This window comes from Myotis nattereri (assembly GCF_964212035.1).
Source record: "Myotis nattereri genome assembly, chromosome: 6".
Taxonomy (NCBI): Eukaryota; Metazoa; Chordata; class Mammalia; order Chiroptera; family Vespertilionidae; genus Myotis; species Myotis nattereri.
The window spans coordinates 15044470-15070562 of NC_138081.1; the positions used below are offsets into that span (position 1 = coordinate 15044470).

Here is a 26093-nt window from a genome sequence, read left to right on the forward strand (position 1 = left end):
CTCGGCAGGACCAGGCCAAGTGATTTCATGGTCCTTATACGGCCCTCTGGCCGGACGTCCCCCACCCCCGCACTATATGGATGTGCCACTGTTAGCTTAACCATTCACTTACTCAAGGGCATTGAGGTGTGCTTCTAGTTTTTGGCAATTATAAATTGAACATTTGAACATTTGCCTGCAGGTTTTGTGTGAATTACCTAAGAACGTAATTGCGGGATTATATGGTAAGACTGTGTTTAGCTTCGTAAGAAACTGCCAGTTTTCCAAAGTGACTGCTATTTTGCAGTCCCACAGGCAGTGAATGCGCGTTCCTGCTGTTCTGCACCCTGCCAGCAGTGTTGTCAGTGTTCAATATTTCAGCCATTTTGATGTGTGTAGTAGTATCTCATTGTTCTTATTGTGGTTTTTAATATATATTTTTGTTGATTTCAGAGAGGAAGGGAGAGGGAGAGAAACATCAATGACAGAGAATCATCAATCAGCTGCCTCCTGCACGCCCCCCCACCAGGGATCGAGCCCGCAACCCGGGCATGTGCCCTTGACCGGAATTGAACCCAGGACCCTTCGGTACGCAGGCCAAAGCTCTATCCAGCTAGGGCCTCGTTGTTGTTTTAACTTGCATTTCCCTGAGGACATATGATGTGGAGCATCTCTTCATATGCTTATTTGCTGTCTGTATATCTCCCTTGATGAGGTGTCTGTCCAGCACTTTTGCCCACTTTTTAATTAGGTTGTTAGTTTTCTTTAGGCTGCACTTTTTATAGCCTTTTGGGAAAATAATTTATCTCTATTAAAATTTTTAAATATGTTTTTATTGATTTTTGAGAGAAAGGGAGAGGGAGAGAGAAAGGGAGAGGGAGAGGGAGAGGGAGAGAGAAAGAGAGAGAGAGAGAGAGAGAGAGAGAGAGAGAGAGAGAGAGAGAGAGAGGCTGATATGAGAAACATGGATCACCTGCCTCCCGCATGTACCCCAACCAAGTATCAAACCCAAAACCTGGGCATGTGCCCTGATCAGAAATCAATCTAGTGATCTTTCAGTGTCCGGGATGACGCTCAACAGCTGAGCCATACCGGCCAGGGCAGCACAAGAAGTTTCAATAACAAACCGATGTTGTCTTCAAATTCATGTGCACTTAATACCAAATAATCTTCATAATTAGAATAAGAGGCTCAGGCAGCAAATGGGTCAGATCTCCAACCTGGAACCTTTCTTCCCTTATGCACATTAGTTCCACTAGATTCAGTGCCTGCACACCCCCTTTAAGATCTCCAAGTCCCTAAGTAAAAGCAAAGAGTATTTCTCCACAGACGGAGGGTGAGAACAAAGCAATGAGACATGAGGGGTTTTTCCCTCCAGCGAGCTGCCTGGCCAAAGGGATCCATTTGCCTGTGTGCGTCAAAGCCAATCAAAAGTGAACAGGAAGCCCTAACCGGTTTGGCTCAGTGGAGAGCATCGGCCTGTGGACTCAAGGGTCTCAGGTTGGATTCCAGTCAAAGGCATGTACCTTGGTTGTGGGCACATCCCCAGTAGGGAGTGTGCAGGAGGCAGCTGATGGATGTTTCTCTCTCATCGATGCTTCTAACTCTCTATCCCTCTCCCTTCCTCTCCGCAAAAAAATAAAAAATAAAAAAAAGAACAGGAATTGGCAGCCAAGAAAGTACAGGTTTGTTAGTTGAGGAAATGGTGCCAAGCCAGAGTCGCAGGCAAGCTGGTGCTTAAAGACCTGTCTTCTCAGTGGCCTCCAGGAAAGGGGTTGTATAGCGAACAATTACCCCTCATGGTGGCTGAAGAAGTTGGGGTCCCAGGCTCTACTGCTTGGTGGGGCCAGGGTAAAGCATCGTTGATTGTTGATTCAGGTCCTGACGTCCCATGGGATGATCTGCCTGGTTTCCTGAGGGGTGGTCTGTAGGTCATTCTGGTTCCATGGCCCTGGGGCTGGAACCCAGCTGAAGTCAAGACGTTATCTTTAGTTGACCAAAACTCTGTTCCTGGACTCAACAGACCTGAGGCTTTTTTATAAAATCCTTTCCCAAGGATATGTTTTGTTTTGTTTTTTAAATTGATTTTAGAGAGAGAGGAAGGGAGAGAGAAACATCGATATCCTGTATGCACCCCACCCCCGCCCCCACCCCCCAGGGATCGAACCCCCAACCTGTTGTGTGCGCTCCCGTTGTTGTATGGGATGACACTCCAACGGACTGGGCCACACCAGCCTGGGCCTGAGGCTTTTTCCTTGGGCAGTGTGATGCTGACGGGAATCTGATGTCCTAAGGGCTTCATGATTAAGGAGGGGAATGGACGGACAGAAAGGGAAAAGGGCCGTGTTAAAGGAACACAATTCCATTGCTCATCCTCCGTTTTAAGTTTGGACTCCAATTTGGAATCGATCTCCAAGGCCAGGCCTGGGCCATATGGGAAAATCAGTCTTGTTATTTTATTGTTAGATGACATTTTCAGATCCCAGACGACAGACTTGGTTTCCAGTGGCTTTGGACCTTCAAAGGATCTCAACCTTTCACCATCAAAGACATTGCGGGGAAATGTGGTTTGGTTTCTGGAGCCTTTTTCCCCACAGGAGAAGATGTTCACAAGTATGACCGACTCCTCGCGCATGCACAGAATCCGAAGCCAGTGCCCTGGGAGAAAAGGGATGGAAAGGCTGAGAAGCTCTCAGAGAACCTGTTAGGAGATGCGTGCAAACAACAGAAAATCCGAGGGACGGAAAGGAAGAAAGATTCGATGTAGAAATGAGAAACAAAAATCCTAAAATAGCTCTAAGACAGTGGTTCTCAACCTTCCTAATGCCACGACCCTTTAACACTGTTCTTCATGTTGTGGTGACCCCCAACCATAAAATTATTTTCGTTGCTACTTCATAACTGTAATTTTGCTACTGTAAACAATATGTAATTATAGGTGTGTTTTCCAATGGTCTTAGGCGACCCCTGTGAAAGGGTCGTTCGACCCCCAAAGGGGTTGCGACCCACAGGTTGAGAACCGCTGCTCTAAGATAACCAGATGAGTCGAGGACCTTATATTCCTCAAATGACCTAAGGGGCAGAGTTGAGCCCCTCGCAAGCCCGTGGGGTCCCCCTGGTGGCCAGAAATAGAATGGCCTCCGTGAAGAGAAAAGGGGGACTGGGCCTCTTGGGCTAGAATCCTTGAAGTATCTAGACAGGTAAGAGAACAGACACATCAGATATGTCCCTGGCCAAACCCTTCAAGGTTATGAACAGGCAGGATGTGGTGAGGAACAAGCAGAGGAAAGTGGTGGCAGAGGAAGGACCACGGAATCTCTGATGGACAGCTGGCTCCCTCCCCCACTGGGCCAATGGAGGTGAGTCCAGATGCTGTAAATCAATGATAAATATGTTCATGGAATTAGGGGTGATGTGGTTTTCTTTAGAAATCCCTTTAATTCTAATATAATAATGGGATGAAAATAGTGAAATTATACATTTTTTAAAAAAATAAAGAAACCCAAGCCCTGGCCGGTTTGGCTCAGTGGTTGGAGTGTTGGCCCTGGGGACCAAAGGGTCTCAGGTTCAATTCCCGTTCAAGGGCACTTCTGTTGCAGGCAAGATCCCTGGCCAGGGTCAGGGCGCGTGCAGGAGACAAAAAATCAATGTGTCTCTTTTACATCAATGTTTCTCTCTCTCTCTCTCTCTCCCTTCCATTCTCTCTAAAAAAAAAAAAAATGAAAAAATGTCTTTGGCAGGTGAGGATTTAAAAAAAAAAAGCCCCGGCTGGGTGGCTCAGTTGGTTGGAGTGTCGTTCTGTACACCAAAAGGTTGCAGGCTCGATCCCTGGTCAGGGCACATGCAAGAAGCAACCAATTAATGCACAAATAAGGGAACAACAAATCTGTCTGTCTGTCTCTCTCTCTATCTCTATCTCTTTCTCTCTCCCTCTCTCTCTAAAAAAAATAATAATTAAAAAAATTCTTAAAAAAAAGAAACCCAAAAGATCATCTCTCTGGACCTCCCATCCGAGGAAGAACGAGGCACAGGCAGGATCTTTGAGTAATTAACTGGTTTCGTTTCCTTAACCTCTCTCCCTTGATTGCCACCCTGACTTTCCTTTACCCTCTGTTCTTTTCCTCCCTCCTTCCTTCTTGCTTTTTTTTTCACTTTTTTTCCTGATAAATATGTCATACAGAGAGAGAATAGGCTCAGGTGAACATCTATATTTCCTCCCCCGCATAAGACATAGACTGTCCCCAGTACCGGATGTCCCTCCTTCTTTACAGCCAGAGGTCATCTGAATTTGGTATTTATCCTTCTCTTGACTTTCTTTAATGTTACCACCTATGCATATACCCTTAAACAATACACTGTTTAGTTTTGCAGGACTTTGAACTTGACATGAATAGAATCATCTAAGTGTTCTTTTTGCTTTGCCCCCCCAATTACTCTTTTAAAAAATATTTTTATTGATTTTTAGAGAGAGAGAAACATCAATGTGAGAGAGAAATATTGATCGATCTGCTGCCTCCTGCACCACCACCCCCCCCCCCCCGCCCCGCACTGGGGGTGGAACTGGCAACCTTTCAGTGCATGGGTTGATGCCAACCAACTGAGCCACACCAGCCAGGGCCCCACACATTACTTTTAAAACATTTATACATACAGAAAAGTCCACAAATCGTAAATGTACAGCTTGATCATAGCAGGAAAGCAGGAAGAGAGCTTTCACCAGGAACCGGATCAGTGGGCACCTTGCTCTCGGACTTCCAGCCCCTAGAACTGTGAGAAAATACATTTCTAGAGTTAAGCCACCCAGCCTGTGGTATTTTGCTGTGGCAGCCTGATGTAGCCATGATTCTGAATACCTTAGCTTTTCTTTCACATAACAATCATGTGGTATTTATTTCCCTACACATCTATGTTTGCTTGTTTTCAAGAGTCACAAAATTACATCATACCATACATAGTCTTCAGGATCTTCTTTTTTTCACTCAACATGTGTTTTTTTATAACATTGTTTTTTACTGATTAGAGAGAGACAGAGGAAGGGAAAGAGGAATATTGATTTTTGTTGTTCCACTTATTTATGCCCTCATTGGTTGATTCTTGTATGTGCCCTGACCAGGGATTGAACCCAAAACTGTGGCATATTGGGACAACACTCCAACCAACTGAGCTACCCGGACAGGGCCTGAACACTATGTTTTAAGATTCATGCATGCTGCTTCCTGTAGCTACAGTTCATTTCACCTACAGATCATACCACGTGTGATCTGTCCTCCTGTTGGTAGGTATATGGGTGATTCCCAGTGGGTGTTTAAAGATGATTTCTAGTGTTGCTTTTTTCTTTTTAAGTCCTTACCCGAGAATATCTTTTCATTGATTTTAGAGCGAGAGGAAGGGAAGGAGAGAGAGAGAGAGAAACATTAATGTGAGAAAGAAACATTAGTTGCCTCCTGTATGCACCCTGACTGGGCAACCTAGGAATGTGCCGGGACCAGGAATCCAGCCTGCAGCCTCTCGGTGTATGGGAGCCACTCTCAACATTTTGTCATGTCTCCTGCAGAGCAGTAGTTTCTCTGGGGTCCCTAAGAGGGGAACTGCTGAGAAGCGGGGTATGTAAATCCTCACCTTTATGGGGTAATGCCAAATGTTTTCTAACGTGATCAGCCCAGCCCTAGCCAGTTTGGCTCAGTGGATAGAGCATCGGCCTGCGAACCAAAGGGTTCTGGGTTCAATTCTGGTCAAGAGCAAATACCTCAGTTGCAGGCTCCTCCCCAGCCTGGGCCCTGGTTGGGGCTCATGCAGGAGGCAACCAATGGATGTGTTTCTCTCACATCAAAATTTCTCTCTGTCTTTCCCTCTCACTTCCACTCTTTCTAAAAATCAATGGAAAAATATCCTCAGGTGAGGATTAAAAAATAATAAATAAAGTGATCAGCCCAATTTATACTCCCACTGGCAGTGAATATATGATCCACAGCTCTTACTGTTGAGTCAGACATTCTTAATGTTTGTCTCCTTGGTTTTAATTGCGGCCTTAATTTGCATTTCCCTGGTTACTAATGAGTTGTTGTACCTTTTCATAAATTATTTGCATTTGTGCTCCCCCTGTAAAATGAATGTGCTAGTCTTTAGCCCATTTTTAATTTGGGTTGTTAGTGTTTTTCTGATTGATTTGTGGAACTTTCTTATATTTCCTATATAATATTTATTTGGCATTACATGTATTAAAAATTATTTTCTCCCAATTTGTGACTTGACTTTTCACTTTCTTCATGGCATCTTTTGAAGATCATAGATTCTTAGTAGTAGAACTTAACATGCTAAGTCCCCTATTTTTATTTTTATTTTTATTTTTATTTTTTAGAGAGAGAGCAGAAGGAGGCAGGGAAGGAGAGAGAGAAAAACGTGGATGTTAAAGGGACACATTGATCAGTTGCTTCCTGCATGCACCCTAACTGGGTTCAGGGAATCAAACCTGTTACCCAGGTACGTGCCCTTGACCAGGAATCAATCCTGAGACTCTTTGGTGCGCAGGCCGATGCTCTAACCACTGACCCACACTGGCCAGGGTGATAAGTTCTTAGTAGAATTTTCCGGTCTTTTTTTTTTTTTTTAGTCCTCAACCAGGGATATTTTTCCATTGATTTTTAGAGAGAAGGGAAGAGAGAGGGAAAGACAGAGAGAAACATCAATGTGAGAGAAACACATCTATTGGTTGCTTCCTCTCGGGCTGGAAAGGAGCCTGCAACCAAGAACTCTTTGGTGCGAAGACCAATGCTCTATCTACTGAGCCAAACTGGCTAGGCCTCCAATCTTTTTATTTTAAAAAATTATTTTTTATTGATTTCAGAGAGGGAGAGAGAGATAGAAGTATCAAAGATGAGAGAACCATTGATTGGCTGCCTCCTGCAGGCCCCACACTGGGGATCGAGCCTGCAACTGAGGCTTGTGCTCTGACCAGGAATTGAACCATGATCTCCTGAGTCATAGGTCAATGCTCAACCACGGATCCACGCCAGCTGGGCAAAATTTTTATTTATTGATGAGAGAGAGAGAGAGAGAGAGAGAGAGAGAGAGAGAGAGAGAGAGAGAGAGAAGGGGGAATGCAATGAACAATGCATTCATTGGTTGCTTCTGGTATGTGCCCTGACTAGAGATTGAACCCACAACCTTGGCATATCGGGACTACGCTCCAACCAACTGCTTCAGGGTCAGGACTGTTTCTGGTTTTGTTGTTGTTGTTGTTGTTTTGGTCTTGATATTAATTAACTTCTTAATGATTCACCATTAAGGATCATGGTTGCTGTACCCTTAACAAGTTAAAGAAGTTAGTTCCCTTCCTTGCCAAAAGTGTGCTCTCATGAATAGAAGCTGAAATGTGTAGAAGGCTTGTTCTATCTCCATTACGATAATCATAAAGGATTCCCTTTATCTCTTAGTGTGATACATTAAATGTCATTTTCCTAAAGTCAGACTGTTCTGGCCTTCCTAGAATAAACTCGGATATATTATCTTTTTATGTGCTTCTGGAGTTGGTCTGCTAATGTGGCAGCTATTGCACCATCCCTTATGCGTCTCCCAAACCCTGCCCACAGCTTTGTAAGTAGCTTCTGTATTAAGCTCTTCTCAAATTACCCATTCTGAGTGTGCCATCTGTTTCCTGCCAGGTCCCTGACGGTACAGTGTTTGATTAATGGGTATTAGTTCAGACTAGTTGGAGCATGAAGTGTGTGTGATGAAACATCGTGTAGGAACAGGAGGCTGGGGAAGAGCAGATGGTGGAGGAGCTTGTCTGTCAGGCCGGGGAGTCCAGCAGGCAGTGGAACCTGAGAGGGTTTAGACCAGGAGTGACAGGCGTTAAGAAAACTAGTCTGGGAGCTACATGCAGAATGGTTTAGAAATTGGAGATGGGTGACAGGTTAGATGATTGCAATTACTGTTTAGGAAGGTAACATTTTGTAACCATCAGATTGGCAAAGATCCAAAAATTTGATAGCACAGTATATGGATAAGGGTGTGGAGAAATAGCACTCTCAGACATGGCTAGAGAGTGTGTAAATTCTTTGGACGGCAATTACATAAGATCTGTCAATTAGGAACGTTTATAGCCTGTGGACTGAGCAATTCCACTTCTAGATACTTAGCCTACAGATAACAGCGCACACATGCTAAATAACTTATGTATGTGGATATTCATTGTAGGATTTTTCTAATGGTTAAAGATTGGAAACAACCTAAATATTCATCACAGACTGGATAAGTAAGTACGGCACATTCCTTCCATATACCAGAATACTATTCAGCAGGTAATAGAATGAGAGGACTCTATGTGGTTTCGTTCAATGTCATTTCATTATAACATTGATGGGATGCCTTAGGAACTTAACTCTTGTTTGTATCAATTAGCCTATGGTAATATTGGTTTCATTATCCGTCATTTTGTTTGAAGTCGCCGCATCTATTGACAACATTAAGCGAGGACTTACTGTAATGTTAGTGACAAAGGCAAGGTACCTACTATAAGGATAGAAGGATATTTTGTACATACGTTTGCAGATGCGTAGGCCAGAAGAATACAAAGGAAACAGGTAAAGGGCAGCTATTCTTAGAAGAGAACTGAATGGTTGGGATTAAAGGGAGGAGGGAGAATTACTTTTTATTCTGATCTTTCTGTACCTGTGCATGACTTATCTATTTCTAAAAATCATCTTAGAATCAAACCTGTACCTTGATATTAGTTGTAAAAATTAGGTTATGGATAGCTTTCTTGGTGAAACAAACACAACTGAAAGGTATTAAACTAAAAAAAAATATCTATAATAATAAGAGTGTAATATGCTAATTGGACCGGACAGCCAAACGACCTTCCGACCTTCCGGACGACCTTCCGGACAAAGCGGGGGCTGTGAGGGCTGAGGCAGCCGCCGTGCTGCAAGGGCCAAGCACCTTGTACTAATTTCGGATGGGGCCTCGTTTATAATAATGTACTCGAAAGGCTGAACAGAACGTTGAGGTTGGTTACCAGGTGAGTAAAAGGCCTTGAATCGTCTTGCTTGGTTTAGTCAGTGCTTAACGTTCAGGGCAAGTACGGTATCTGAAAGGTCGGAAGGAAGGCCGTTGAATAACTCCCTCCCCCTGTGACGCTGCTGCTCTGAGTCGGCAGAGGGCAGGGTGTCTCCCAGGGAGTCCAAGCCCTGGAGTGGTGGTGCCAGCGATGCTTTACTTATGGTCCCTCTAACCGGAGAGGCCAGAACGGCACTCCCCTCTGTTCCCAGAATGTTTCCATCATGATTGTTCTTTCTCTCATTTGACCTTCAACTAGGCTGGAACCTCCATGAAGGAGAAGGCCAGGTTTGCTTTGTTTATCACTATGATCTAAGCATTCAGCACTAAACAGGTGCATAGTGGAGGCTAAAATATCTGGTCAGTTGAATTGAGTGTGGCTTTCTGTGTCACATTGTCCCTGCCCCTCTTGAAATTTAAAGCTGGGTAAATAATTGACCCTCATCTTAATTGTCATGGCCACTTTACTTTCTTTATAAGAAAAGAATTAGCCCTAACTGGTTTGGCTCAATGGACACAGCATTGGCCTGCGGACTCAAGGGTCCCAGGTTGGATTCCTGTCAAGGGCATGTACCTTGGTTGCGGGCACATCCCCAGTAGGGAGTGTGCAGGAGGCAGCTGATTGATGTTTCTCTCTCACCGATATTTCTAACTCTCTACTCCCCTCCCTTCCTCTCTGTAAGAAATCAATAAAATATTTTTTTTTTTAAAAAAGAAAAGAATTAAATAGTGTGACTAAGTTTTTAAGTTGGTGATGAGATTTTGAATTAAATGCAATGTAGTTGTCTAATTTCTATGGTACTAGAGTAATTGGCATGATGTTTATAAAACATTGTTTTATCATGTAACATTAGCCATAGTGTATTGAATCTTTACATCTTGCTGTTTTTGTCCATTTCTGCCTGATTAAGAAAAACAAAACTTTTTTTTTTCAATAATGACTCTTGTAATCAGAATTTCAGCATTGGAACTTACAAGGAAAATGACTATATTGCTTATTCTTATTGGGTTGAGACACTGGAGTGATCCTTTATAATTATACAATACTCATATAATACCATATACTATACCATAAGTAATATCTGTTCATAAATGAAATTTAATAAACTAATCGCTTGACTAATGTGCTATTTTATTGCTTTTCCAGAGTTAATTTTTGTTGTTGCTAATCCTCACCCGAGGATATTTTTCCATTGATTTTTAGAGAGTGGAAGGGAGGGGGAGTGACAGAGAGAGAGAAACATCGATGTGAGAGAGACACATCAATTGGTTGCCTCCCACACAAGCCCGGAGCAGGGCTGGGGACTGAGCCTGCAACCTAGGTATGTGCCCTTGACTGGAATCGAACCTGGACCCTTCAGTCCTGGGCTGATGCTCTATCCACTGAGCCAAACCGGCTAGGGCCAGAGTTAACTTTAATGAAACTGTAAGGTCATTACACTTTGGGTGCTCTAGGCCCTCATTGCACTGACATTATCATTAGTTTTGCTTGATAAAAACTAAATTACTTTATTCAACACTTAAATTCAGGGATGTGACTTTAACATAGGTTTGGAGGGGTTTTTATTGTTGCTGTCTTGGTTTTAAAAATCCATGGCAGTTTAAGTTTCGGGAAAACACAGTAAGGTCTGACTTTCTGAAATGGCAGAAAGACTTGAAGGGACAGGATGGGTGGGCAGGACCTACTGAGGGTGGAGCTGATATGATTTGGAAACCTGATGTTACAAATCGGACAGCGCAGGGACAGATGCAGACTGCAGAAAGCTTCGCTTGGCTCCTACGGTGTTTTTAAAATGCTTGACGTTGTCTGCCAAGTCACCTGGTCCCCTCCTCCCTCTGGACTATTTCCAGCAGCTTCCTCACCGAGTTTACCTGCTTGGCCCCGGTAAGCAGTTAAGTGTCTGGAGAACAGTTACAGCATTAAGTGAAACATGGAACTTGGGAGGGAAAGAGGTTGAAAATGGAGATTTTAAAGAATGTATGGAATTTGAAAGGCAGGTGAGCCCACTGAGGGTGGAGGCTGGGGATACAGACAAGGCCTGTGCACATAAGGTTGAGAGTTGAGATTCTGAAGAGACCAAATACAAGAAGCTAAAGACAAAACTTGGAGTATCACTCACACTTACAGTAAGGGCTGTAAGTCACCAGAACCCCAATGAAGGGAAAGAAGCTGCCACAAGAGAAGCAGGGTAGAGCAAGGCTATGGAGGGCCAGGGGAGAGAGAGCTTCAAGGGTCAGGTGGTAAACTGCACCTAGAGAGAAAGGATAGGATGGAGGGGAGTGGGGAGCTGTTAGATTTGGTGCTTAGGCTGTTGATACCATCAATGAGCCAGTTCAGCCGAGAAAACAAGGTAAGATTACAGACATAAAGAGGGAGCAGATGCAGATGTAGGTAGACACAGCTGCTCCTTTGAGATGGTTGACAGAGCCCTAACTGGTTTGGCTCAGTGGATAGAGCATCTGCCTGTGGACTGGAGGGTCTTGGGTTCAATTCCTGCCAAGGGCACATGCCCAGGTTGCAGGCTCGATCCCTGGTAGGGGGCGTGCAGGAAGCAGCCGATTAATGATTCTCATCATTGATGTTTCTCTCTCTCCCTCTTCCTCTCTGAATTCAATAAAAATATGCATTTTTTAAAAAGATGGCCGACAGAGGGAAGGAGCTGGAACACCATTCAGTGATATGCAGGGTGGAGGATCTCGGGATCTGGTATTTTGAAAAAGAAAAAGGCCAATGGGAAGGGAGCAGGATCTATAGGAAGTAGGAGGGGATGGGCACGAGTGGAAGAGGTAGCTCTGGAAATTTTTTCAAATATTGAGGAATGTTAAGGGGATGCTAGTTGGATGGCCTATGATATGTTAAGTGAGGTCAGCAGTCACAGCCATTCAATTCTGAATTCTAGGAAGGAAGAAAAAGGTCTGGGATAGTTGGCATAAGTAATGTGGTGTGGGCCATTCAGGAAGGCAGGACAGTCTTGCTAAGCAGCAAGGAAAGCTCAGCTGAGATTAGCAAGCATTAACTAGGGTTCAAACTGCCATAATTCTGTGAGTTTATTATCTATTAGAGGCCCGGTGCACAAAATTAGTGCACTGGTGTGTGTGTGGCGGGGGGGGGGGGGGGCCCTCAGCCTAGCCTGTGCCCTCTCACAGTCTGGGACCCCTTGAGGGATGTCTGACTGCCGGCTTAGACCCGATCCCCCTGGGGGGATCGGGTCTAAGCCGGCAGTCAGACATCCCTCTCACAGTCTGGGGCTCTCCTAGTCCGGGACCCCTCGCTCCTTACCAACCACCTGCAGCTCTCAAGCTGTGAGCCGGGCTTCTGGCTGAGCAGCACTCCTCTGTGGGAATGCACTGACCACCAGGGGGCAGCTCCTGCATTTAGCGTCTGCCCCTTAATGGTCAGTGTGCATCACAGCGACTGGTTATTCTGTCGTTCGATTGATTTGTGTATTAGGGTTTTATTATATAGGATTACGAACTGCAGATTTGCAGAAGGTTCATTTTTTAGATGTAGTTAACTTTCTTATAAAAATGATCATCCCATTTTTGCAAGCCTATTAGTACCACAAGCAGGGTTTCTCCTGCAGTACTTGGTGTTAAACTATCAGTGTTCAGGGGCATAGTCTTGGGATACCAATCATAGTTATTAATGTGAAGATATGGTTGAGAATTTCATTACAAAATATTTAACTTTTATTATCAGGATTATTCCTCCTAAGCAATTAATTCCCCCCTCCCTTTCCTTGTGCATGTTGTAAATTGTGAAACTGACTAGGATCCTTTTTCAAGTCAGCTAATAGAGGGGAAAAACTCTGGATTAATGTCAGAATAAGGAATAGGGCTCAGCAGGCTATGTTTTTCTTCTTTTTTTAATCCTCACTCGAGGATGTTTTCATTGATTTTAAAGATAGAGGAAGGAGGAGAGAGAAACATCAATGTGAGAGAGAAACACCAATCGATTGCCTTCCCAACCAGGGATTAAGCCCAAAACCGAGGTATGTGCCCTGACCAGGAATTGAACCCACAATATTTTGGTGTACAGGACGATGCTCCAACCAACCGAGCCACTCAGCCAGGACAGCAGGCTACACTTTCATTGGCCTCTTTTCTGCCTCCATTTTGTGACTATTCTGTTCCTCCTCCTCCTTAGTTGTTATAACATTTCACATAGCCTAGAAACCACTTTAAATCCTTTTTTGGAACAAGATAGAACATATAAATATTAAACATACAGATACTTTCAGGTACTTCAAGCACATTAATAACTGTGGCAATTATCAAATAAAAAGCAATTAGTTACAGGCCATTAGACCCCAAAAAACCTTTTTAAAAATCTTTCAACTAGCCATTTAAGAATAACGAATGGTAGTGTATAGAGCAAAAAGCCAAGTTTGTAACCATAATCATAGCAAAATGAGTGGAAAAATGACAACTGAGCTGGATCTTGTCTCCATGCCCTCTTCTCTTTATACAGCCATTTAATGTCTGTCAATGTCATGTTACATATAACATCACATGGTTATAGATAACACCATAAAAAAGACTGAACTAGATGTTTGCCTCAATTTTTTTTTATTTTTTGAGAGAGAGAGGAAGGGAGAGACATTGATTTGTTGTTCCACTTATTTACGTATTCACTGGTTCGTTCTTGTATGTGCCCTGACCCAGGATCAAACCCACAACCTTGGCATATAGGGTAACACTTGAACCAAATGAGCGACCCTGCCAGGGCTGTCTCCATTTCTTTGTATGAGGAAACCTACCATAATTATGCCTGTTAAAAAAAAAAAAAAAAAAAAAAAAGCAATTTGCCTGGCTGGCATGGCTCAATGGTCAGGGCACATGCCCAGTTCCATGCTTGATCCCCAGTGGGGGGCGTGCAGGAGGCAGCCAATCAATGATTCTCTCTCATCACTGATGTTTCTCTCTTTCCCTCTTCCTTACCTCTCTGAAATCAATAAAAATATATTTTTCTAAAAAGCAATTTGCCCTTTTTAATTATTGTGCACGCCTCTTGTCAACGCAACACAATTCAAAATCACTGTCTTGTAGCGGGTTAAGAAGATGGGCTCTGGGGCCAACTCTGTTTAGATTCCAGTCCACCAGCACGCGTGACCTCAAGCAACACACTTATGTTTCCTCGCTTGAAAAGCAGTGTATGAGGACCTACCTCATACGAATTTGAGGCCTTAGTAAGTGTATTTGAGTAAGGTACTTAGAACAGTGTCTGTGACATTTTAAATGCACAGAAAATTGGTAGCTACAATAGTTTTGGCTTTACAGTTGGGAAAACTCATGAGCCTCTGGAGGTCCAAGCCGAACTTTTGGACCCAAATAAGTCAATGACCAGCTGGATTCCAGAAGCTCAAGCTAATGTGTAGCTGAAGACCAAAGAGAAGCACCCTGCTGAGAACACTCAGCCCAAAAGGTTCTCCTTAATGGTACTTGGCACGGGTTCGGTACCATCATTCCACATTCACTGCCTCTTACCAGCGCCCTGCGGCATTCATTTATTAAATATTTATTGAAGGCCTGCTTTATCATGCAGTTAAGTTATAAATACCACCAATAAAAACAAAAACAGAGAACCACACTCTTTCCCCGCTTACGGCTTCAAACTGTCACAGGCAAATACTAGCAATAGTTATCCAAGTAGCAAAAATAAAAGTGTTATACCTGTCGCGAATTTAATGGAAATCACAAATCGCCTATCACAACTTTAAGTCTTAATTGCTGAAACCACACACTCTGTGACAATGATAAGTAAACCGTGGGGTCCCGTGGGTTGGGAGTCCGTCCCACACGGGGAGAATTTGGTGTCAGTGAAGAAAAGAGTAACCACTTCTTAGTCCCCCTGGATCGTTCGCTCTTCTTCGGGAAGAACACTCCAGTTGGGGGAGGCCACATCCCGCGCCAACCAGTTGAAGTCGTCAACGTCGCTCCAGTTATTTTTGCTCCGATCTAAGCCAGAGCTCTCAAAGTCTCGGTCGATCCCCGGGTAGCTCCAGGTGTAAGGGGCGAACCGGATGCCGTGGCAGTCCTCCACGATGGCCCTGCAGGTCACCTGCAGGAAGACGCGGGTGTCCCTCGTGGTGTGTACCCGGAGCTGCTGGCAGGCCACGGCCAGCACGCACTCACTGCAGTCATCCAGAAACACCGACGTGGACACCGGCCCGCAGAGCAGCGTGCAGCGGCGCGCCTTGCTCAGCCGCAGGGTGTTGGGATTGCCGTACAGTCTGATCGTACAATCGCTCAGTTCGGTCAAAAGGACGTCTCGCTGGTGCAACTCCTCCGCTCTCTTCTCCAAGACTTGGGACTTGAGGTTGGAGAAGCCGCAGAGCCAGCTAGCGCCCACGGCTCCCTCCTCGGTCAGGGAGGGCGGGGAGGCCAGGGTGCCTTCCGCCTCCGCGGCGCCGGGAGCCGCATCTACTGCTTTGGGGGCCAAGACAGCATCCTTCCTCCGGGTCTTGAAAGCGAATCGCTTCTTGGGCTGCAGCTGCTGGCGCCGGTCGGCCAGGGCCGCCTGCAGCTGCGCCAGCGCCTCCTGGGCCTGCCGCACTTCGTACGCGGCCAGGAACAAAACCGAGTCGTTGAGGAGTTTCTGGAGCCCCTGGAGCCGAGCGGCCGCCTCCTCCAGCCGCTCGACCGACTCCCCGCCCTGCAGGAGCTCTTCCACCGCTGCTCGCTCCCGGGCGAAGGCGGCCGTGAAGAAGTCGCTCTTTTCCTCCACCACCTCCTGGTTCTGCCGCTTTTGCTTCCGCCTTTCCGCCTCCAGTTGCCTCTCTTGGTCTCGCCTCTGAAGCCGCTCAGGCAGCAGGCTCCGCTCCCTCTGGGACACCAGGTCCCCGTTCCCTACGACGGCAGCGGAGCAATTAGCTGTCTCCATCTTGACTGCAAGCTTCCTTTCTCCTGCCTTCCTTCCTCTGGGCGCGCCCTCCGTGAGGCGTCCCACCAACGCGTCCTTTGATTGGCCAGATACGATGACGTCAGAAGACCGGCCTTATTCTCTTAGCCCATTGGTTCCTCTACATCGGAGGGGCGGGGCCGACTGACAAAGGGGGTGGAGAAACAAAGGTCCTTGTGGATGGGTGGGGTGGGAGGCAGGAGGGGGAAGCCTTTTTTTTCTTCTTAAAGGGGCAGGACTTATATCCGGGATTGTGGGGTGAGTTGCAGCAGCGGCAGCTGCACATGTGGGTTTGTTTATAAGAACAAGGTTAGAAACTCGCAGGCCTCCCCCTCCCCCCCGGCTCCTCCCTACCTCCCTCTTACAGGCCAGAGATCTGCTACTGGTGGGGGGAATGTGTGCGTGCGGTGGGTGGGGGGACAGGTAGTGGTAAGAAAGATGGAGGGGGGGGTGGAATATTGCACCGCCCGGCCCGCGTCGGAGGAAGCGGCAGCTGGAACAGCTGGCTAGGGAGCCACTTGCATGCCTCTGTTTTTTTTCCTTTTCCACCACCCCTTCCCCCAACCCATTCCTGCCGCCCCAAAACCCTTATCCTCCCCCCTCCCCCCACCCCCCGCCCCAGCCTCTGCAGTTCGGCGTGGCCTGGGGCTCCAGGGTCCCCGTAGGCAGTTACGGGGGCGGGAGAAGGCGAAGGCCACCCGGATGGGAGAGACTGGGTTCCTCATTGCAACGGGGTTCAGGGGGCCCTGGGGGAGCCTAAAAACGAATTACTATTTTTTTGGCCAATTGCGGCAGTCGGCGGGGTGGGGGCGGGAGAGTGAGATTCCACACCCCCTTCCTCTTCCTCCCACGCCCTTCCCCCCCCCCCTTCGCTGTCACTCCCTGCGCAGCTGGGCGCTGCTGGGCGTGACGGGCGAGACCCCAGCCCCCGGCTCCGCGGCTCTCCCTGGGGCTGTCAGTCTTGGGAAAGCTGTGGGGAATGTCACATTATTTCTAGAGGTGGTGGGCGGGGTTTGTCGCCGGAAGCGGATGAGCCTAGCCTACCGCCGCGACCAGCCCGGGGTGTGAGTGGGCAGCCGAGGCGGCGCCGTCACCAGCAAAACCCGGGGCAGCGGGCGGCCGAGACCCTGGACGTGCCGGCTGCGGGCGCGCGCGACCTCGGCTGCTCCGTGCGGCGGCCGGCGGAGCGCAGGGCTCTGCCCCGGCCCGCCCTCCCCGTCTGGGGTTTCACCCTCATCTCCCTCCCGGCGCGCACACTTCCCGGCTTCCCGGTTTTCATTGGGGTATTTAACTGCCCAGGAAACTGTCACTGGACATCTCACCGATGTGCCTGCATTGTCATGCAGAGAAAGATGGGGGGAGAGGGGAGAATTAAGACATCTCCAATTTTTAACGCCCCACTTTCCTCCTTTCCTTCCCATTTAAAACAAAACAGACAAAAAACCCAAAGACAAAACACATACATTTCTGTATTTCTCTACTGCATGTCAGTGCAGGTGACCCGTTGGCCAATTCCGCGCAGGGGGGTAGGGGCGGAGGGGGGTGGGAGTGGGGGGTCGGGGGGGCGTCTGTGTGTCCGTGCACCGATGGAGATGAGAATGCTGGAAAATTCCTGTGCTTACGCTCGTATACACTGCTCTTTGTTTTCATTCGCTTTGTTCATGGACAAGATAGACGAGGCTTTCGGTGTTTCGTGCGGTGTGTTTTTGAGGCTGGTGAATGGAATCTAGCTGCTTATCTTGTCTGAGTCACACGGAGGAATGCAATAGCTGCTTTATTTTAGTTGTGATCTAACCAAGGAAGGTTTAGGGAAGATCTGTTTTGCTGAGGACTGGGGGGAGGGAAGCCCTGATCGGTCTCCAGTTTCTCAGCAACTGCATCTGTCTCGCATGAATTAAGAAAGTTTGTAGCCAAGCAAGGCTTATTGGACTTGGGAGTGACAGCGGCCGGGCCAGGCAGCTTTTCCGTGTTAGCCACAGTGAGTCTGTGAGCGGTGCTTCGTGCTGTCTGTGTCAGCAGGCAGTTGAATGCCATTAAACTCTTGCAGGAATTTCATTTCTACCCGACTTCCGATTTTGGCACAGCGTCCAGTAGACCTTAGACGTTTCTGAATATTTTTAAGTTGGCTAGTTCAAACTTTTCTGAGAAAGAAGCAGTCAAGGGCAACAACAGGCAGGTGACCCGGTGACCCGGTGTGTCAGAGACGGATGGAAAGCCGAGTGGGAACGGGCAGGGTGCGTGCTGTGGCCTGGAAGCATTGGCGTGGCCGTGTTTTCCAGCCCCCAGCAAACTGCTGGTGAAGACACGGGTGGACAGCTACATGCCTGAGCTCGAAAGCAGCAGGAAGGCTGCAAACCTCTGGCGCTGCCAGACGGAACTGGAGGGCAGGCAGTTCAGGGTGCAGCCTTGAAACAGACCAGCTCCCGTGGTGACGGAGGTAAAGAGGGGGAGCCCTACAACAGAACCGTGACAAAGGCAAGCAGCCAGGAGCTCTGAGCCCTTTGTTCAAAGATACCTTAAGAGGCTTGTGAATCAAAGTACTGCTCTCTTTCGACATGTTAAAAAGTGTAAAACTTCTAAGTTATTACAGACTTTAAAAGCTACTTTAAAAGGGAGGTACTTTGGGGTTCTGTTCGTTACATTAGCTTTCAACCATTAACAACTGACAATTTCCTTCCTTCTAAAACCCTGGCCTCTTCCCCACCCCACTTCACTCTGATTATTTTATAGCAAATCCCATACATTATATTACTTTATGTTTTACAATCTATCAGTGTTTCAATATGTATCTCAAAGAGATTAGGACTACCCTTTTAAAACCTAACCACAATATTATCAACTATCACCACACTCCAGAAGAAGTGGTGATATATCCTTATTATCATCAGAGTTCCGGTCTATATTCACATTTCTCTGATTATCCTGTAATTTCCTTTTCAAGTTATTTTATTTGAATAAAGATCCAAACAATCCCATTCAATTGTCTAGTTAATATGACCCTTAAATCACTTTTTTTAAAAATCCTCTCCACGCCCCCCCCCCCCACCCCCCGCCTCTCTCTCTCTCTCTCCCCCAATTGTTTTGTTGGAAAAAACCTGGTCACTTGTTCAGTAGAGTTTCTGATAGTCTGTATTTTGCTGGCTGCATCTCCATACTATGTTTGTTAGATATTAAATATTTGTCATATGTATTTGATCTTGTAATGTCAAAAGTGAGTGTTTATGTACTGATATACCACAGGAAGTCAGCAACCAAGTAGTGAAAGCATTTAAGCGCAATAAAACGGCCTTTGGCTATGGCAATACAGCAAAGAATAAGGTCTTTTGCTGTTCTGTGGAGTTCGCCAGGGACCGGTGCTGTGGAAGATGCCAGCCACACATAGGCACAATGAAACAGATCCAGACCTCAATTCTAGTAGCTTGATGCCAGAAAGAGGTGTCACCCATAGTGATATAAAGCATTCACTAAAGAGCTCTATATGCCACTACCAAATGGTAGGCAAATATTCCTACCTTGGTCGCTGGCTTTTCTGACACGAGGAACGTGAAAGGTGACAGCTGTGGGGGTATGTGCTCTTTGTGAAAATCTCCAAATTGGTCTGGGAAGCAGGACCGGAGCAGCCCTTCCTCCTGCCTTTCCCTGGCTCTCCTCCTCCCCGCCACCTTCACTTTTGGGAACTTTTTTCATCGTCAGACACCTAAGGCCTAGCACAGACTGGCACCGAATATTTATCTAACATCAGTTTATTTAGCACCTACTGTGTCCTGTGCTGGGCCAGGGAGGCCCTCCGGCTGCCATGGTGAATAGAGACAGACTTAATCACTGTCTTTGAGGACGCCTAATCTAGGCAAATCATGGCACAAACGTAACTTTTTTTTTTAAACGTATTTTTTTTCTTAATATATTTTATTGATTTTTTACAGAGAGGAGGAGAGAGGAATAGAGAGTTAGAAACATCGATGAGAGAGAAACATCGATCAGCTGCCTCCTGCACACCTCCTACTGGGGATGTGCCCGCAACCAAGGTACACATGCCCTTGACCAGAATTGAACCTGGGACCCCTCAGTCCGCAGGCCGACGCTCTATCCACTGAGCCAAACCCGTTAGGGCAGACATGTGACATTTTAACAGTGACAACTGACAACGGTTACAAAGGAAAGAGGAACAGAGAGCACCGCTGGTGGGTGGTTTGACCTTGTAGGGAGGTCAGTGCCGGCTTCCCCAGGAGCTGGAAGGATGAGAAGGAATTAACAAGAAGTGAGTGAGCACTGAAGAGTGTCTTCTAGATGTATGGGCTCCTGGGGTCACTGGGACTTTAGGGAGAGCTGTGTCAGGGGGGTGCAGTGGGCAGGAGACAGACTGCAGGGGTGACAGGAGGGGTGGCAGTGGGGTAAGGGGGCCGATGGCAAGCAGATAAATAACTCTTTGGAGAAATTTGACTGAGAAGGGGAAGGGAGAGGAACCTGGGGGTAGGAGGAGGCCACTGAGGTGTTTTTGATTTTTACAGAAAGAGACGGCTTAAAGTCCAGAATATAAGGGTCCTGAAAAGGGTAGGGGGGGGACCTAAAACAAGCATTAGCTGAGGCAGGAGGAGGGACCGCCTCTCTCTTGCAGTGTTGTTGCTTTAACTTTTTATTATGAAAGTTTTCCAACATGCACAAACGTTTTTACCTCAACCCATAGTAACAGGTGCCTCATAATTGAAACAGAAGCTTTAAGAAACAGTAAATTACTCTGTGCAAGAGACGATTTTCTGTTTTACTTATTGCTTTAAAAATCCTGGTCAAGTCCTATCCGGTTTGCTCAGCGGACAGAGCGTTGGACCAATGGGTCCCGGGTTTGATTCCGGTCAAGGGCACGTACCTCAGCTGCAGGCTCCTCCCAGGCCTGGGTCCTGGTCAGGGCTTGTGCAGGAGGCAACCAACCGAAGTGTTTCTCTCACATCAATGTTTCTCTCTGTCTTTCCCTCTGTCTTCTACTCTCCCTAAAAATCAATGGAAAAATATCCTCACGTGAGGATTAAAAAAAGAAAAAGTGCTGATCGAGACCCCCTACATTAAGCTGCCGTTTAAAAACGCTGTATCCGCAGGCGAGGGTGCAGCTGCATGTGCATTTGCGTGTTTGATACTTGACCGATGAGTTTATGATTTCCTTGTTCCTTATGAAGTGGGCAGTGAGGTCCCCTACCGGGTGTGGGGGGAAGGCACTGGGGGTGTCAGAAGTGTGGGAAGGTTTGAAAGCCGGCGGGGAGAGCGGGAGTATGTTGCGCCGAGAAATGGGGCTCAGTGGTGTGGCTGTTCAGCAAATGCTTGGAGAACCTGCCAGGGGCAGTCTGGGCGGGGGTGGGGGGGGGGGGGACAGCGCAGGGAGGGGATGGAGCAGGCGCAGGCCGAGGAGGAAGCCGTATTGAGCTCCTGGCCCTCAGGGGCAGGAAGTCCTCCTAAGAGTCTGGAGTCTTGACTCCTGCAGCCCCTCAGGCATTCCCTGCAAAACTCCTCAGAAACTTACCTCCCTCTCCCCAAGACCCGCACTGCCTGTCGCCAGGTGGCCTTGCCTGCTCTTCACAGAGGAGAAAGGCCACTAGACGTGAACCTCACCTTGCCTCCCACCTCACTTACAACTTGTCTGTGAAGTTCTGCCTTTCTCTCTTTCTCTTCTCACCCAAAGAAGAGCTTTCCACCGAGTTCCATGTCCCTTCCCTCCCATTTCCTGGGCCCTCCAGCCGCCACTCATCCTCTCTTTTTTGGGGGATCTTTAATCTGTCTTCTTTGGCATCTCCTCTCAGTAAGAAAGGTCCCTCAACCCAAGTGAATGCTCTAAGTTTCTTACTTCAATTAACAACAGGCTTTTAGTTTTATTCTATTTTTTTAATATTGGAGGGAAGGTAATTCGGTTTGTTTACTCCCAGCTTTATTGAGATATAATTGACATATGACATTGTGTGAGTTTAAGATGTACAATATGATGAGTCCTGACACTGTGGCTCAGTTGGTCGGAGTGTCGTCTTGTACACCAGAAGGTGGCGGGTTTGATTCCCCATCAGGGCACATACCCAGGTTGCAGGTTCGATCTCTGGTCAGGGTGTGTACAAGAGGCAGCCAATCAATGTTTCTCTCTCACACATCAATATTTCTCTCTCTCTCTTTCTCTCTTCCTCTCTCTAAAATCAATAAAAACTAAATTTAAAAAATGTACAAAATGATCTTATATATGTATATATTGTGAAATTATTACCATGATAAAGTTAACATATTCATCACCTCACATAGGTAACTTTTTTTGTTTATGTGGTGAGACCTTTAAGATATACCTTCTTAGCAACTTTCAAGTGTCACTACTAGAGGCCTGGTGCACGAGATTCATGCACTTGGGAGTGGGGGGTCCCTCAGCCTGGCCTGCGCCCTCTCGCAGTCTGGGAGCCCTTGGGGGATGTTCAACTGAAGCTTAGGCCTGCTCCCCTTGGAGGCGGGGCCGCTGGGCTCGCCAGCTGTGAGCCTGACTTGTGGCTGAATGGTGCTCCCCTTGTGGGAGCACACTGACCAATAGGGGGCAGCTCCTGCATTGAGCGTCTGCCCCCTGGTGGTCAGTGCATGTCATCGCGACCAGTTGTTCCACCATTCGGTCAATTTGCATATTAGCCTTTTGTTATATAGGATAGTCATCATGCTGTATATTACATCCCAAAACTTACTCATCTTATGATGGAAGTTTATACTCTTTGACTACCTTTACCATTTCCCACATCCCCCAACCCCCAGCAACCACTAACCTGCTCTCTGTTTCTACGAGTTCCATTTTAACAACAGACTTTTAAAAATATTTTTTAAGTTAATTTCAGAGAAGAAGGGAGAAGGAGAGAGAGAGATAGAAACATCAATAATGAGAGAGAATCTCTGATTGGCTGCCTCCTGCACACCACCTACTGGGGATCAAGCCCACAACTCCGGCATATGCCTTGACCGGAATCGAACCCAGGACCCTTCAGTCCACAGGCTGACGCTCTATCCACTGAGCCAAACCAGCTAGGGCCACAACAGACTTTTTAAAAATGAATCTACATTTGCTGTGTCCAGTTTCTCAGTTGTATTCCCTCCATAGCCCCTTATCATCTGACTTCCACGTCTGCCACTTTATTTGAAACAGATTGCTCTGTCATCGCCATTCCCTCCTAGCTTTCAAACCCGTTGCTCTTTGTAGCTGTAAGCTCTTCTCCCTTCTCAACGCACAGCTCCCTGTTCTGTCTTATTCTCTGTCCATTCTTGATCATTCCCTCTTGTCTCCGTTACAGACGTCTCTCCATCCACCCCTTAAATATCCATGAGGCCAGAATTCTATCCTGGTACCTCTTTTCTTGGTCCTGTCACCTCCTTTGAAAAGCTTACCTTCTCCCGGGGCACCAAGTCTTGTCCGATGCTGACTGACTCCTGAATCTCTGTCTCCTCCCTCCACCTGTCTCCTGAGCCCAAACTTGAACTTCCAACACCTTCCTAGACATTTCCATGTAGTGATCTTGATATTTGCACATGACTACGTACTATCCATGTAGTGATCTCCTGTCCACAATGCCTCCTAGCTGAGATGGCCTAAAACGAAGCCCTTACTGCCCCAGTGATGTCCTTTTTCTTCTGTACACAAGTTTACTGCTGTGTAGCAAACCAACCCAGCTCTAGCCGGTTTGGCTCAGCGGATAGAGCGTTAGCCTGCAGACCAAAGAGTCTTGAGTTCGATTCCGGTCAAGGGCACGTACCTAGGTTGCAAACTCCTTCCTGGCCTGGGCCCTGGTCAGGGCGCGTGCAGGAGGCAGCCAATCGATGTGTTTCTCTCACACTGATGTTTCTCTGTCTGTCTTTCCCGCTCTCTTCCACTCTCCCTGAAAATCAATGGAAAAATATCCTCGGGTGAGGATTAACAACAACAACAAAAAATGAAAATAAAAATAGAAAACCAACCCAAACTTACCAGCTTAAAACAGCAACAGTTTATGATTTTTCACAATTCTGTGGCTCAGTGAGGCTGTGGCCTCACTCACCTGTCTGGGGCCTTGGTGCTGGCTGTCAGCGGGTGCCCCTCACTCCCCGTGTGGCCTCTCGCGCCCTTGGTCTCAACATTCAGGAGCCAAGCTCAGGCTTCTCCACGGGAGGGCTGGCTCCACAGGGCAATGTCACCGTGCGGTGCATGCATTTGGTCAAAGCAAATCCCAAAGCCAGCCCAGATTCAAGAAGCAGACCCCACCTCTTCAGCAGGCGCTTAAAGGGATGGAAAGAGCCCTGGCAGCCATCTGCAGCTAATGCACCATGCTGTGAATGCAGAGTTTTGCTAACTCTTATGCCGTCTGCTACGTGCCAGGCAATGGCTGAGCATTTACAAGTTTTACCTCATTCAGTCTTCACAACATCTCTGCGATGCAGGTACCACTATCCCTATTGGACAGGTGAACTGAAGAGGTGAAGGTGACTCCCTTAGGACTGAGAGCTAGTAAGTGGTGGAGCTAAGATTTGAATCGAGGCAGTCTTGTTGCTGAGTCCAAGCTTTCATTTTATTTATTTATTTATATCTTTATTGATATCACTGAGCCAAACTGGCTAGGGCTTATTTTTATTGATTTCAGAGAGGAAACAAGAGAGAGAGAGGTGAGAGAGAGAGAGAGAGAGAGAAAGAAACATACATCAGTGATGAGAGAGAATCATTGGTCGGCTGCCTCCTGCATGCCTGCAACCCGGGCATGTGCCCTGACCAGGAATTGAACTGTGACCTCATGGTTCATAGGTCAACGCTCAACCACTCCGGTCGGGTGCTGAGCCCAAGCTTTTAACTCCACCTGCCCATGATACCACATCTGATCCTGCTCCCAGTACCACACGCATAGTCTCCCAAGCAGGAAACCAGTCATCCCAGCACCTCGTGCTCCCTCACTGGTCCACGGGGTCTGCAGGAAGTGTTCTCTCTCTGACTCTCAGGTCTAGTCCCTCTCTTCAGGCCTCGGCCCCTCCTCATCTTCTCCACACACTCATGACCCTTGTGTTTCTCTGAGTCCCCCAGGCCTGCACGCTTCAGCAACTTGTTGCCTTAAAATTCGAGCTGATCGTGTCACTTAACACTGGTGCTGGCTCCCTGTTGTCTAACACTGTTCAGACTCCTCAGTGTGGATGCCAGGCCCTTGGCAACCTGCGTGCCTCTCCAGCCTCCTCTCCCGCCCTCACTGTTACTCCAGCCGTCCATGCTCTGCCCTCTCACCGCACACCGGGCTCATTCACTCCTATTTGTTCATGATGCGCTTATTTAATCAGCGCCGACCATATGCTCGGCCTTTGCCGGGTGGTGGAGGGACACTGATGAACACACAGGGCTCCCGCAGAGCTCACAGCTAAGTGAGGGACACAGTTACAGGGGGTGTGATAGGTGCTATATTGGGAGGGATCTAGGTGCTAAGATCATAAAAGATTACCCAACCCAGGCCAGGGGCATCTGGGCTGGCTGGTGGCCGGGTGTCTTAGGAAATCTAAGATGGATAAAGAGCAACTGCGATCTAACCCGATGACGGGAGAAAGCAGAGTCTCATTCATTCATTTATTTTTGTTGTTGTTGTTAATCCTCACCTGAGGATATTTTTCCATTGATTTTTAGAGAGGGTGAAAGGGACATTGAGACAGAGAGAGAAACATTAATGTGAGAGAGACATATCGGTTGGTTGCCTCCCGCATGCATCCCGACCAGGGCCAGGGATCGACCTGCAATTGAGGTACGTGCCCTTGACCAGAATCGAACCTGGGACCCTTCAGTCCGAGGGCTGATGCTCTAGCCACTGAGGCAAACCAGCTAGGCATTCATTCATTTCTTTCTACAAATATTTATGAAACACCAACTATGTTCCAGGCACTGTTCTAGGTACTGGAACTATAGCAGTGAACAAGACAGACAAAAAGTCTCTGGCTTCATGGCCAGCAAGTGACAGACAGAGCATATGCAGCAAACCTGGACATGAGAAAAATACATGCGAAACTCGAGCAATGTCCTCAACCTCACTGCACATTCATATGGGGCGGGGTGCGGGGGGAGGGGGACTGTGCTTTCCCAGGCTTTCCTGGGTAATTCAGTCAGGATCTCTCCCAGTGGGGCCTTAGCATTCGTATTTGCTGAAGCTCCCAAGTGGTTCTA

At 47.2% G+C, this 26093-nt stretch overlaps 1 protein-coding gene across 1 annotated transcript; it reads right to left on the bottom strand.

Annotated features, from left to right (window-relative positions):
- Window positions 1-4141: 4141 nt before the first annotated feature.
- On the bottom strand, window positions 4142-15938 carry TBCC (tubulin folding cofactor C). The gene is made up of 2 exons (XM_081095062.1): window positions 14710-15938; window positions 4142-4746 (listed from the first exon to the last, which is right to left on the bottom strand). Exon 1 carries the CDS (start codon window positions 15917-15919, stop codon window positions 14879-14881), a length of 1041 nt encoding a protein of 346 aa, XP_080951188.1. The 5' UTR covers window positions 15920-15938; the 3' UTR covers window positions 4142-4746; window positions 14710-14878.
- Between the last annotated feature and the right edge of the window lie 10155 nt (window positions 15939-26093).

What these genes read in the sequence shown, in the direction of transcription:
- TBCC (XM_081095062.1), bottom strand. Translation starts at nt 15,919, where the DNA reads ATGGAGACAGCTAATTGCTCCGCTGCCGTCGTAGGGAACGGGGACCTG.